The following is a 15,107-nucleotide window of genomic DNA, read 5'->3' on the forward strand; positions in this document are numbered from 1 at the left end:
ACATTTCCCATCAACCACCACCCTCTGTCTTCTTTCAGCAAGCCAATTACTGATCCAAATTGCTATATCTCCCACAATCCCATTCCTCCGCATTTTGTACAATAGCCTACTGTGGGGAACCTTATGACCGCCTTGCTGAAATCCACATACACCACACCAACACTCATGAGGTTATGCTACAGCTGTACAAAACTCTGGTGTGGCTGCACTTTTGAGTATTGTGTACAGTTCTAGTCACCGCATGAAAAGGAGGATGTGGAAGCTTTGGAAAGGGTGCAGAGGAGATTTACTAGGATGTTGCCTAGTATGGAGAGAAGGTCTTACGAGGAAAGACTGAGGGACTTGAGGCTGTTTTCGTTAGAGAGAAGAAGTTTGAGAGGTGACTTAAGAGACATAAGATAATCTGAGGATTAGATACGGTGGATAAAGACAGCCTTTTTCCAAGTATGGTGACGACGAGCACGAGGGGGCATAGCTTTAAATTGAGGGGTGATAGATATAGGAGAGATATCAGAGGTAGTTTCTTTACTCAGAGTAGTAAGGGTATGGAATGCTTTGCCTGCAATGATAGTAGATTCGCCAAGTTTAGAGTGCATTTAAGTCGTCATTGGACAAACATATAGACGTACATGGAATAGGGTAGGTTAGACAGGCTTCAGATTGGTATGACTGGTGGGCGCAACATCGAGGGCTGAAGGGCCTGTACTGCGCTGTAACATTCTATGTTGTACTGAATTCAGTTTGCCATACATCTATTTGCCTGAGTAATGCAATCTTGCTACAGTGGTCCCTTGTTATCAATCTCACAAGTATTTGCACCAAATGTCTCAATCATGCTAAGTACATTCAAGTCTCAATTCAAGAATCCATAGATTCCTAAGAATTCCTAGTGTGGAAACAGGCCATTCAGCGCAACGAGACCACATCAACTGTCCAAAAAGCATCCTACAGACCCATCCATATCCTATCCCTGTAACCTTGCATTTCCTATGGCTAACATACCTAACCTACACATCCCTGAATACTATGGGTAATTTAGCATGGTCAATCCACCTAATCTGCACATCTCTGGACTGTGGGAGTAAACCAGAACACCCAGCAGAAACCCATGCAGACATGGGCAGAATGTACAAACTCCACAGACAGTCACCCAAGGGTGGAATGGAACCCAGGTCCCTGCAGTGCTAACCACTGAGCCACTGTGCCGCCCAACATTCATGTTGAGCATGAAAGCAAGTGATCTTATTCTGAACACCTGGACATTGTACTAGTAATAGTTCTCCCAATCATAATAGTCAACAAATGATTCTATGCTTCACTTACTGTCACTGACTACATATTTTTTCAACAATATAGTTCCCTACTTTTAATTCTGATGCACCCATCATTAACTTCCTGCACCTTGCGGATAGTTTTCTTTTCTGTTCACAATCAATTAGCGTGAGATGAAGGGAAAAGTTTAAACTCAGCAATGCAAATATACTGAAGGCAAACCCACATTCATTGGTTAAAAATCTAAGAGGTCAGAATACAAGGTCAAACTGATGGTGGACAAAAGCATATAAACATGCAGTTTTCTGAATCAGACTCATGTCAATGTTATCAAAAGATGATAATAGTGATATAATTCTCTAATTCTGAAGCACTGTTCAGTACATACAGATAATAAGAGTTCATGGTTAGGACTTCAAAACTGCCAGAGCTTTAAATTTTATAAAATGCTGTTAAGGAAAGAAACTGTTATACCTTCAACAGGATTGACAGCAACACCCAGTGGGAATCTTCCAAGGCTGGAAAAACACAATAATCTGCCCATTGTGCTCAGGATCAAAGAGAACGATTCCATTCATTTCCTGTTGATGGTGCTGAAACCCGGATAATGATTCATGATCAGGTTTGCTTGCCCTTCATGGAGGGCAGATATTCGACTAGGTCTACAGATCTCTGGTGGCATGAGGGCAGTGGGTGAGCGAGTGAGAGAACCCTGCATCTCCTCGGTCACTGAGCACCACTCTCCCACATACGCCTTATCTCTGTCATCTCTTCCAGTCCTTACACTCCCTCCCCGCCATCTCTAACCTCTTCTAGCCGCTACACCCCACTATCTCTGGAAACTCCTCTAGTCTCTACAACCCCTATCTCCGTAACCACCTCCAACCCCTACACCCCTCCCTATTTCTCTTGCTATTTCAGCCAGAGTCTGATCTTCTCTCCTGTCTGTTCCAAGAGGTGGTCTTGTCTCAGAATGCAGTGACTACATGAAGATCGGCTCTGACAGATCGTAACCTCTACAAATCTGACTACACTCAGCAGGTATCTGGCCGCAATGCTGCAGGCCTCAGGTTTTCCTGTCTGTGATGAAGGTTGGCCTTACTAGATCTCAGGTTTTCCAGCCTATTGCAGAAGTTGGTATTGCTAGGCCTCAGACTGTGGGGTCTGTTGCTAAGATTCATGTTCCTAAGCTTCAGGCTCCTGGACTTGTAACAAAGGTTGGCCTCTCTAGGCCTCAGGGTTTCCAGCCTGTTGCCAAGTTTGACATTCCTAGGCCTCAGGCCTATTGCTGAGGTGCACATTTCCAGGCCTCTGCGTCTGGGGCCTGTTTGCAAGTTCATGTTTCCAAACCTCAGGCACCCAGGCCTATTGCTAAGGTTGGCACCCCAAGGACTTAAGCTCTTGGGCTTTATGCGAAGGTTCACATTTCTAAGCTTCAGGTTCTCTGGCCTGTTCTGCAGATTCAGAGTCCTTAGGTTGCTGCAGTCAACACTGCAGCCGAAAACTTTTCCCAATACACCTTGCCACTCAGGCTCTAACTGTTCCTCTCTTTTCCAGCCACCACCTCCTCCAAAATGACCTCTATCCATTCCTGCTTCTAGCCCACCATGGTATCCCAACGCAGCTGTGCCTATTTCTACCTGCTGCTGCCTGGAGCGGAGTACTGCAATTCCAACAAACACACTGCTTGAGGTACATGGGGCTTTATTACATACACGGCTAGTCACATATCCTAGAATGAGCTACAGGGGCCTGTTCCTAAAGAGGACATGGGACTTGGTCAGGACTTTGAGGTCAATTGCGGAGGATAAGCTGGGAGTTGGACACGGTTTTGGGTTGGTCGAGATGGAGGGGGAAATTGACAGGATATTGGGCTCAAGCTAAGCATAAGATGGGACTTCGCCATGGAATTGAGCCTGCTGCTCCGGATAAGACAGGGGTTGGGGCCTAGTGCCAAGGATGAAGTCAGCTAGTTATAGGAAGGATATTATTAAGTTGAACAAAGTTCTGAAGAGACTTACCAGGATGTTGCTGGGTATGAAAGATTTGAATTGTAAAAACAGGTTGGAACCTTTCTCCACTAGAGCATAGGAAGTTGAAAGGCAACCTTATGGAAGTTTTATAAAATAAAGAAAGGGTATATATAGAATTAATGGTAGCTGTCTTTTCCCTGGGATGGAGGAATTTCCAGATGAGGGAGCACATTTTTAAAGGTGAAAGGAGAAAGATTTGAAAAAGACAGGGCAATTTTTATTTTTGTACAGAGGATGGTTTGCGTTTCGAATGAACTTCCTGTGGAAGTTGTGGATGTGGGTACAATTACAAATGTTTAAAAGACATTTGGATAAGTGCATGAATAGGAAAGGTTTGGAGGGGTATGGGCTGGGGCAGGCAGGCAGGTGGCATTAGTTTAGTTTGGGATTATGTTTAGCATGGACTGGTTGGACCAAAGGGTGCTGTAAGACTAAGCCATAATTTCAAAATTGGAATTTCACAGAATGTAGTTGAATCAAATTGAAGACAAATATAGAATTTTTATAGCATAATGAACAAGCTAAAATGGATTTGGCAGTCATTTGACATTCTCACAAAAGATGTTTCAACAAGAAATTTCTGAATGGATGTACAACAGGATACAATATGCTTCAGATTAACAAGTTAAAAGGTAACTCATTGTGTTCTAATCGATTAGAATATCAAAAATACCTGGGTATTCTGGAAATAGTGCCTCCACAAGGGTCTGATTTTATCTTGGCCACCAACATCCCACACAGTGAAACACACATTTTTATATTCCACTGTTTCAACATTGAATCCTATTTAAAAAAAATCAAAATTATAGACTGATAAATGTTTGATCAGCTTACACATTACTGCAAAATGCCTACAGTTTCAACATAAAATCAGATATACTCAGTTATATTTTATATAAATCTGACTAGAGAACTTGTTCAATAGAAGTGACATTTTACTTTAAAATAAGCTTGTTTCTACCTTACTGAAAACAATCAGATTTGCTATGAATAGTGTCACCATTCCTAAACCCAGAAGATTAAATTTAATTTCAATATCATTTTAAGTTAGCATCTAGTCATTTTTCAACACAATTGACCAGCTTCACATAGATCTCTGACACACAGTTGGCTAAAATTTGAACAGGAGAAAAAGGTTTAAAATAAAAAACAGTGAACAGGAGCATCCAAAACTGATATTTGGTTTTGGATGTACTCCATCTCTCATTTTCAGTCTGTTATTTTACCTCCCATTAAATTACCTTGAAGAACCAAATGGCTAAGTTGCATTTATCTGAAATCTTAGCTTATATCAAGTGTGTGCACGTCCATGCATATCCATTAGTGTGATTTGCTAAATACAAACACACACCTTGCACTCCTTTGACATTAAAAAGATTTTCCATCAACCTATTCCCAAAATGTTCAGTTCTTTTTAGTCCATTTTTTTATTCCAACCTTAAGCTGTAGAATCAATGACACTGCTGTTCAACACATTCCTAACATCAGCATACAACATGGACTTACAAATGCCAGATGTCAATACACTGACTAGACATCCAAATCTATCAAACATTAATATGACCTCCTAGGGCCCAATAGAGCTGAAGGTCAGGATTTCCTTGCTTACTGCCAAATTGATGTGCTTCACTCAAGTTCTATTGGGGTTGCTGCAATCACCAAAAATGGGGAAAAAAAAAAAAAGGTCAGGGCTCCTATTCAACATTCAACAGCCATTAATGGAAATACAGGGTGGGGGCAAGGAGAGACTTGTTCAGGGTCATGGCCAAATAATTCAACAATATCTTAACCAGATTTTCACATTAACTGCCATTAGTACTTGAAGTGGAATGCAGCCTGCCCTTTTATTCCAACTGGAGATCTTAAGAAAAAGATCAACTTGGAAAAAGGAAATAAGGGTGCTGAAGTGTGGTGATATGTCAAATAAAACTAATAAACTGTCACAAGTCTGATATTTGACTGAATAGTTTGTTGGTAGTCAGGTGCAACAAATAACCAACATGATTCTTACTTACCAATAGTTGGAATAGTTGTAACAACTTCTCCTAGCTTCAGTTTGTACAAGATTGTTGTTTTACCAGCAGCATCCAAACCAACTAGTTAAAAAAAGAAATGAAAAGGTAAAGTTAATTATACTCATTTTAAAGCATAATAAACAATGGATATGTTCATATATTTATCTTGAAAATTCCATGCTGAATTCCTAAAATAAAAAAAGATAGCATTATTTTCCACCACAGCCTTTTAGAGGTCTAGTCTATAATGTCATTCAGAAGTGAAAACTGGAATAAATGAGATTTTTTAAAGAGCATGGGAACCCTCACTATAACCCAGAACAGACAAGTTGCCCATTTACCTTTCCAGAACTTTTCTGGCTGGTGTTCTGATGCAGGAGACATTTCAGCAATAAGAGTCTGCACCAGCAAAACATGCAAGCAGTATTAGAATGGACTGCTGCAGATATATAGCTCCTGAAGAAGGGCTTATGCCCGAAACGTCGATTCTCCTGTTCCCTGGATGCTGCCTGACCTGCTGCGCTTTTCCAGCAACACATTTCCAGCTGCTGCAGATATATGCCATTTAAAATAAAAACAGCAAAAGCTGCCACATTGCAGCTAATAAGTACAGTTTAAAAACACAAAGGCCACTTTTGCAGCCACAGAAATAATGAGTGTTGTGGGGTGATAGGAATGGGTGCTGTGTGTGCGTGTGGTCTGCAAGGTAAGGTCAGATGTTCAGAATGGACAGTGCACATTAATGTGAATGATTGGAGATATCTAATGGGGAGGTAATTGGAGGTTGAATTTTGCGGTTAACCAAGAATTACTAACAGATTTAATTCTCTATTTTTCCTCTTTAATTCTAACTCAGCAGAATTTTGGACAGTTCTAGATATCAGACAACAGTTCAATAGAAGTTTTACCTTTGTGAGCAATTACTGTACAGTTGCTACATCACCACACCCAAAAAGATCCTTTCAGGCTATGTCTAATTTGAGACCACCCACAGGTTTTGTTATCTAGGTACCAAAGGTAATGATGTTAAATTTCAGTTATAGAGACCATGGCAATACCTCATCTGGACTATTGCATACAACTTAGGTCTCCTTATTAAGGGATACAAGATCCTGAAAAGTCTTCACATATGGAAATGATCATAACTCCAGTGGGTGATTCCAGAATTAGGGATATTGTTTTAAAATTAGTGGTCATCCTTTATTAAGGGAGGAAAAGAATTTTTGTCTTTACTTGCAGAGTTGAAATACTTTGGAGCTTTGTGCCTCCGGTGGTGGTGTAGTTATTGAATACTTTTAACGCAGCAGTGAATAGATTTTGGACCAAGCCAGAAGGACTGAATCATGAGCAATGGATGGACATATGTATACGTGTCCAGACGAGGTGATTTAGGTGCAAAAAAAAGTGTTCTTTACGAGTAGGAAAGAGACTGTGATAGTGATTCTTTGAAGGAAGGGACAGCTCCTGACGATGAGGAAACTTTTGTCTCAGTTGGTACTGAAACAACAAGGAATTTGTGCAGCAAGACTTGAGTGCTAACAAGACTGAAAGAGAGTGTAATGGGTGAACTTGAAGAACACAAGAACTAAGAGCAGGAGTAGGCCATCGGCCATTTGAGCTCACTCCGTAATTCAATAAGATCATGACTGATCTTTTCATGGCCTCAGCTCTACTTACCTGCCTTCTCAATGTAACCCTCAATTCCTTTACTGTTCAAAAAAATTATTTATCTTAGCTCTGAAAACGTTCCATATGGAAGCCTCAATTACTACACTGGGCATGGAATTTCACAGATTCACAATCCTATGGGTGAAGACGTTCATTCTCAATTCAGTATAAACCTGCTCCCCTTAATTTTACGGCTACACCCTCTTGTCCTAGTTCCACCTGCCTGTAGAAACATCATCTCTACTTCTATAAAATTAGAAAAGGGACTAGATCCTTCTACAAGATCACTCCCATCCCCCAAGTGCCAATTCTTCAAAGTTCCAAAGAATATAATCCCAGTCTACTCAGTCTCTCCTCATAAACCGACCCCCTCAACTCTGGAATCGACTAAGCGAATCTCCTCTGCACCCCCTTAGTGCCATTAAATCCTCAAGTAAAAAGAGACTAGAACTGCACGTAGTACTCCAGTGTGGCCTCACCAGCACCCTACACATTAGCCACATAACCTCTCTGCTTTAAACTCAGTCCCTTTTGCAATGAAGGGTAAAATTCCATTTGGCTTCCTAATTACCTGTTGCACCTGCAGACCAACCTTGTGTGATTCATGCACAAGGACACCAGGGCCCTTCAGAAGAGGCGTGCTGCAATTTTTAAAAAAATCTTTCAAATAATAGTCCTTTTTACTACTTTCCCATGTGGATGATTTCACATTTAACAACATTGAACTACATCTGCCAGATCGTTGCCCACGCACTTAAAACTATGCCAGTCGGAAAAGTTTCACAATCCTCTGCACATTTTGCTCTACCACTCAGCTTAGATTACATTTTTTAGATTACATTACAGTGTGGAAACAGGCCCTTCGGCCCAACAAGTCCACACCGACCTGCCGAATCGCAACCCACCCATACCCCTACATTTACCCCTTACCTAACACTACGGGCAATTTAGCATGGCCAATTCACCGGACCTGCACATCTTTGGACTGTGGGAGGAAACCGGAGCACCCGGAGAAAACCCACACAGACACGGGGAGAACATGCAAACTCCACACAGTCAGTCACCTGAGGCGGGAATTGAACCTGGGTCTCTGGCGCTGTGAGGCAACAGTGCTAACCACTGTGCCACCGTGCCGCCAATCACTACCTTTGACACAGTACATGTAGTTCCCAACTCCAAATCATCTATGTAAATTGCAAATAATTGCAGTCCCAACACTGATCACCAACCAGAAAAGCACTCGTATCCCCACTCTTTGCTTCCTGTTGGTAAACCAATCCTCTATCCATGCATCGGTACCTTATGCAGTAGCCTTTTGTGCAGCATCTTGTAGAATGCTCTTTGGAAATCTAGATACACCACATCTACTGGGTCCCCATTGTCCACCGTACTTGTGATGTCTGTCTTCATAGAATTCCAGTAGAAAGTAAACATTACCTGCCCTTCATGAACCTATGCTGCATCTGCCAACAGGACAGGTCTTGCTATTTCTTCCTTGGTAATACAATTCAAGCATTTTCCCCACTACAGAAGTTAAGCTAAATACACCTGTTGGACTATTAACATGGTGTGCGATTTTTAACTTCATCTACCTCCGTCCAACACCGGCACCTCCACATCGTAGTTTATAATTCCCCATCTTTTGTCCATCCTTTTGAAAAAATTTGTGGCGTCACATTTGCTGTTTTGCAATCTACTGGAACTGCCCCAAAGTCCAGCGGATTTACCACAAATGTGTTTGCTATTTCTCCCACCATCTCTTTTAGTACCCTGAGATATATTCCATCAGGCCAGGAGACTGGTCCACCTTTAGCTACATTAGCTTGCCCAACATTACCTCTTTCATGATAATGATTCTTTCCAGGTCCTTACCCATCTTAGTCTCGTCAGTTACTGGCATGTTATTTGTGCCCTCACTGTGAAGACCAACACAAAATACCTATTCAATGCCTCAACCATTTCCTCATATCCCATTACTAAATCCCCCTTATTCTCTAAAGGATGAGAGAATACCTTAGCCACTTCTTTTAGTCAGAGTCAAATGTACAGCACGGAAACAGACCCTTCGGTCCAACCTGTCCATGCCGATCAGATATTCCAACCCAATCTAGTCCCACCTGCCAGCACCCAGGCAATATCCCTCCAAACCCTTCCTATTCATATACCCATCCAAATGCCTCTTAAATGTTGCAATTGTATTAGCTTTCATGTTTATAGAAACTTTTGCTGTCTTTATATTCTAAGTTAACTTACTCTCATATGATCTCACTTTTTTTACTTAACTTTAAAGTTTTCCCAATCTTTACTTTCCTGCTGATCTTTGCCACTTTGCATGATAAATTTCTGTTTGAAGACTCACTCCAATCACAAATCATTTCTGAAAGTTACAAGGTATTCGGAACTAAGATGGATCATTGTAAAACAAAAATAAACCACTTGAATGGAATATTGGCAGGCATTGTGTGGCCAGTCAAACTACCAGCACTTGTTCTTTGTTACATTTATCCAGATGTTCAATGAGCTTTGATACAAGAACATATAAATCCACTTTGCTCCAGTGGAAGTCACCCAATATAGGCTGGGGAACAGCATATTATTATTTTCTATTTAGAAAACAATAATCTTCTTGGACTCAACATTGAGTTCAAGAGCTTCAGATATTGAACTTTGCCCTCCATTTAAAATAATCAAGTATCAGTTTATTTTCTTGCACATTTAGTGGGTACGTCAATCCCAGATGATTTTTAAGCTGGATATCAAGTCAAAAAGCCAAACGAGCAATTTAAAAAAAAACAAGGATTGCAGATGCTATAAATGTGAAACTAAATTAGAAATGGCTAGAGAAACTCAGCTGGTCTGGCAACATCTGTGCATATAGACAGCAGAGTCAACATTTGAGTTCAAATGTTGACTCCGCTTTCTCTTTACAACTGCAAACCGCTACTCGTCATAGAAATTCTGTTGTTATGTTGGATTTTTCGGTTACTGCCTGAAACCATATGACGGAAGCTTGAATCTGGGAGTGTGCGGCAGGAGCGAGCTAATTAGGCCAGAGACATCTTAAAACCCGAGTTATCGGCGGACACTTTGTGAAGTCGCGGGTCTCCGTGTAGGCCCTCTTCGGACAGCTGCAGTAATGCAAACAACCCACCTACATTTACCGCTGAGTCGGAGCCGAGCGCGTGAACAAAAGAGAGCGCGAGGCCTGCGGCCCAGCGAGACCCTTCCAAGCCAGCCAGAGAAGCAGTGGGCAGACGGCGGAGAGTAGGTGCGGCCGCCAGAGACGGGGGGGGGCTCACTTCTCCCCGTCCAAACTCACCCATCAGTATCCTGACTTGCTTCCTGCCGAACACCTTTTGCAATATAGTGCTCAGGGTGAGCCCCATGTTGCTCGCGGTCTTACTGCCACTCCTGAATCCTCGTCCCCGCGACTGTTCTGTCTCCGCGCTCCCTCGCCTGCTGCCGCGGACCTCGCACTCGCAACCAGATACACGATCCCGCGCAGCTGCCACGTCAGAGACTGGCCGCGTCAGCTCCAACGCGGACAAAATGACGTCGAGCTGTAAAGCTGAGATAGGCCCGTCGCAAAACCGTTATTCGACAAAAGGGGGAGGGGAAGAATCCCATTTTATGTCCAAGGCTGCTGCATGTTGAATTGAGGTTCATTACTCTGAGGTAACCCAGTGTTTTCCGCAGGCGGAGACCAAATCACTAAATACATAGTACTAAAGGAGGCTGCTGCTGAGACTCTCAGATTATCCAACGGAAATATTTATCCAATACTCCCACTCTTGTGCTTTTGCCCCATGGCTCAGGAAAAAGTGTCAAATATACGTCCATTTGTCTTTTGAAAATTATTTCACGTAATCCTATAGCTGTTTAGACTCCTCATCTTGCCAACGATTATTTGGTCAATTCCCTTAAGTCGGTATTCCATGGTTGCCCGCCCTGCTGCCCATTCAACGTTACCCCTTATTTGCGTATACAACAATTAATAAACCCTTCAAGATGTTGAAAATTAAATACACCGGGAGCAGTTGAGCAGTCTAATCCCAGAAATGACTGGCTTTTCTACATAGAACATGACAGCTCAGTACAGGCTCTTTGGCCCTCGATGTTGCACCGATCTGTGGAACCAGTGTGAAACCCATCTATCTGACACTATTCCATTTTCATCCATATTTATCCAATGACTATTTAAATGCTCTTAAAGTTGGCGAGTCTACCATTGTTGCAGGCAGTGCATTCCATGCCCCGACTACTCTCTGAGTCAAGAAACTACCTCTGGCATCTGTCCTATATCTATCAACCCTCAATTTAAAGCAATGTTCCCTCATGCTAGCCATCACCATCCAAGGAAAAAGGGTCTCACTGTTCACCCTATCTAACCCTCTGATTATCTCATAAGACTCAGTTAAGTCACCTCTCAAACTTCTAACAAAAACAGCCTCAAGTCCCTCAGCCTTTCCTCATAAGACCTTCCCTCCATACCAGGCAATATTCTAGTAAATCTCCTCTGAACCCTTTCCAAAGCTTCCACATCCTTCCTATAATGTGGTGACCAGAACTGTACGCAATACCCCAAATGCAGCTGCACCAGAGTTTTGTACAGCTGCAGCATGACCCCGTGTCTCTGAAACTCAGTCCCTCTACCAATGAAAGCTAACACATCGTATGCCTTCTTAACAATCCTGTCAATCTGGGTGGCAGCTTTGAGGGATCTATATACATGGACACTGCTCATCTACACTACCAAAAATCTTAACAAGCCCAGTACTCTATTCCTGTTGTTCCTTCCAAAGTGAATCACCTCACATTTTTCTGCATTAAACACCATTTGCCACCTGTCACAAAGCTGGTCCTTTTTTTCTAAAAGCTGTTCCTTTTCTCAGGGTACCGTGTCCTTGATTTTTTTCAGAGGGGTCGTAAAACAGTCTAGGATCCAAAACGACTGGTTTGGTACAGAGATGAAAGGGTTTACTGAGAGGCCTTTTTGATTATATGTAAACAGATGAGACTTTAGGCCAAAGCTTTTTATGTTTTAGAAGTGACCTGTATAATGAAAGGAGAATGGTCAGTTCTAAAAGCTGAAGTCTTGTTTAAGTCAGTTGTGCAGCAGGAGCTGTGTGTGGAAACAGACTGCTAAACTCTCTCTCTTCTTCTGCCATTCTAATTTCGACCTGTAAGGCTCTGTTTCAGTTTTACTCTATGTTTAAGGGATATGTCTATTGGGACTGATGTGTATTTTTGGAACAGCATAGACTGTTTGGATAGACTGAGCACTGTGGGTGTTCTATATTCTGTTCTTTGTGTTTCATTCCATCATTTTGTGAATAAATTTTTGTCTGTTTTAAAACCTAGTAATCAACCTAGCTAACTTACTCTGGGTAATTTTCACTGTACACTTAGTGAAACAAATAGCAAAGTTATGGTCTGGGCTGCCTGCTTAAGAATGTTTTGAATGGTCTGGCCTAGTCCATAACACACCTCTCTTCCTTCTTTATAAGGAAACTTGGACTTTTACCTGCGGAAAACTAAAAGAATGAGAAGATTTGATTGATACATATAGGACCATAAGGCGTTTTGACAGGATAGTTGAGAGAGAGAATGTTTCTGATGGCAGAATGTAGAACTAGGAGTCACTAAATAAAAATAAGGGACCCCCATTTAAAATAGATTCAGCACTTTCTTTTAATCAGAGGGTCATGAGTCTTTGAAAATTTTTCCTGAAAAGTTAGTCCTTGAATATTTCAAATCAGAAGTAGATAGATTTTTTTTTAAGGAGAAAGTGAGATCAGAGCTGAAAAGTGTTGCTGGAAAAGCACAGCAGGTCAGGCAGCATACGGGGAACAGGAGAATCGACGTTTCGGGCATAAGCCCTTCTTCAGGAATGAGGAAAGTGTGTCCAGCAGGCTAAGATAAAAGGTAGGGAGGAGGGACTTGGGGGAGGGGCATCGGAAATGCGATAGGAAATCCGACGCCCCTCCCCCAAGTCCTTGCCAAAGATCAATCCCACAATAACAGCCACAATTGCCCCCTTTCCTCATAGTTTCTGTGAATGGATCTGATGGACTGCCCGTGAGCCAACCTCTCGACCAACGTGACCAGAGCGCCCCAGGCAAGACATGCTCAGACGTTTGACTAGTTCATATGTACCTTCCTCACTGCATGACACCAAACCTTGACTTGCTGCTATGGAGTCAACAGATTGGCCATGACTCTCTCTCTGGAGCACTGAGATACAGAACACTGACCACGAACACCTTTAACTGGATGCCTGATCATGGCAATTCCCTGGAATGCTATGGGTGACTGCTTTCGACGCTGTGCTGGGTCATCCTGCCAGATGCCTCCATGGTCTTCAGTGGTGACTGACATGGCTATCTGCTTGCTGCACGTGCAGTTTATTTGCCACATAAGCTGCTGGCACATTGAGCAAATGTAAGAACAACACACTACATGGGTCGAGCTGCAATATATGTCCTCCCTAGACCAAGGGCTGCTTGGAGACCGACAAGCTGCTTGTTTCTGTGACTGCGCCAATCGGCGTGGCAAGGCTGGGATGCTAAGAGCATTCAGGTAGATGCTAAATGAGCAAGCATTAAGACAGCAAGCGAGCAGCCCTGACATGCATCCTGGTTCAGTTTGTAAGCTGTCTGCCTATCTTTGTGTGCAAATGTCCATGTTGCAGCCTTCCAATGCTGGTGTGCTCTGCAATGCAAGTTTGTGCATCAAGAGTGCGCTGCAGTGAGGAGTAGAAATGCTAGGATAGTTGTGATGGGTTAGCAGATGCCAATTTCCCATGGAGAAGTGGTGAGTGCACCTGGTGCCCATGGATTGTGCCTCAAGATGTTGCCTGTTGTCTAGCATAAAGGTTGTTTGGAGCAAGTGACAAACTGAATCAGCCATGTATCCATTACGGCTTCCTTGTCAAGCTTTTCATCTCTGGATTGTTTGGTGAGATGGGAGTTTGAATATTAATGAGGTGAGTTGTGGCATTAATACCGCACTGAACAAGCAATTTCCATCCATTGGCTTTTCACTGCTGCCTGGTGAAAATCCCATCATACTGTATGTAAAAACCATAAATGATTGGGTGAGATGTTCTCAATGTCAAAATGGGTCTCACCATATCTGATTCTGCTACATGATAGTCCACATCGCTCAGAATCCTACTGGATTGCCCATTGGCTTTTTTGACCAAGTCTTGAGAAAAACCAGAAAATGATCAAAAACTTACAACTCGATTAAGAGATCAGTTAAATAATAAAAAAAACTTTAGATCAGGAAAAGTAGAAAAGCAGAGAAGTTTATGGATAGAATAACCGAGATTAGAGCCAAGACAACTAAGAAATGATCCAGTGAGCCATCTTCATTCTCCTCAAATTATACCACCCCTCCCTATTTTGTGCATTTTAGCTCTGAAACACTCCACCCCCACCAATAATATTTTCCTCAGTCTTTTGATCACCTTTAATACTCAATTCTGTTCTGTTTTGGGGTAGATTCCTCTGTATGAGTGAAAGCTATTGGGATGGCTTTATGGAGAGAAATGGAAAGAGGCTCCAATGGAAAGGACAGTTACTTATTAGGAGAATGATAGGTAGACCGTAGTGGAACTGAGCAGGGTAGGGAGAATGTATAAGTGAGATCCTTATTCGTTAGATTCACTAAATGGAGTGACAAGTTGTCAAATGGAGTGACAAGTGGTTTGGTGGAATGTATTCGGAATAAAACTGTGCTAGGCTTGACTGTCCTGTGAAATACTCAAGTGGGAGACTGTAGAGAACTAGGTTCATAAGGCAGGCTGTGAGGGAGACCCTCCTTTTTGGGATGAATTTTCTGAATGAGTGGATGAATTCTGAAAAGGGTAATCACAGTGACATGAATTCACTAGAACAAACACCTGCATTTGGATTGATTTATCTGAAAGGTGTGATGATGCTATCACTTTAAAAAGGTTATTTTTTTGAAGAGAGGTTGTAAAGGCAGAAATGCCAAAGGGTCTAGGGAGCGAGAAAGCTAAAACAGTTGAACAATGAAAGGGGCGTGGCCAGTTCTCCATGTTCAGGTTTTTCTAGTTTTTTTTAGCTGTAGTAGTTACAAGATGTTGGAGTCC

The 15,107-nt window shown here is 42.3% G+C and overlaps 1 protein-coding gene across 1 annotated transcript in view; it reads right to left on the bottom strand.

The window, feature by feature from the left end:
• The window catches only part of LOC122559024 (ADP-ribosylation factor 4), a 30,226-nt gene extending 19,731 nt beyond the window's left edge, over nucleotides 1–10,495 (bottom strand). Inside the window, exons 1-3 of the mRNA XM_043708124.1 lie at nucleotides 10,308–10,495; nucleotides 5,321–5,401; nucleotides 3,979–4,088 (exon numbers count right to left, since the gene is read on the bottom strand). Coding sequence (XP_043564059.1) covers nucleotides 3,979–4,088; nucleotides 5,321–5,401; nucleotides 10,308–10,374 — 258 coding nt within the window. The 5' untranslated portion in view covers nucleotides 10,375–10,495. The remainder of the gene's footprint in view (nucleotides 1–3,978; nucleotides 4,089–5,320; nucleotides 5,402–10,307) is intronic.
• Nucleotides 10,496–15,107: the final 4,612 nt, after the last annotated feature.

The sequence above is a fragment of the Chiloscyllium plagiosum genome, chromosome 18, assembly GCF_004010195.1.
Source record: "Chiloscyllium plagiosum isolate BGI_BamShark_2017 chromosome 18, ASM401019v2, whole genome shotgun sequence".
NCBI classification, from domain to species: domain Eukaryota; kingdom Metazoa; phylum Chordata; class Chondrichthyes; order Orectolobiformes; family Hemiscylliidae; genus Chiloscyllium; species Chiloscyllium plagiosum.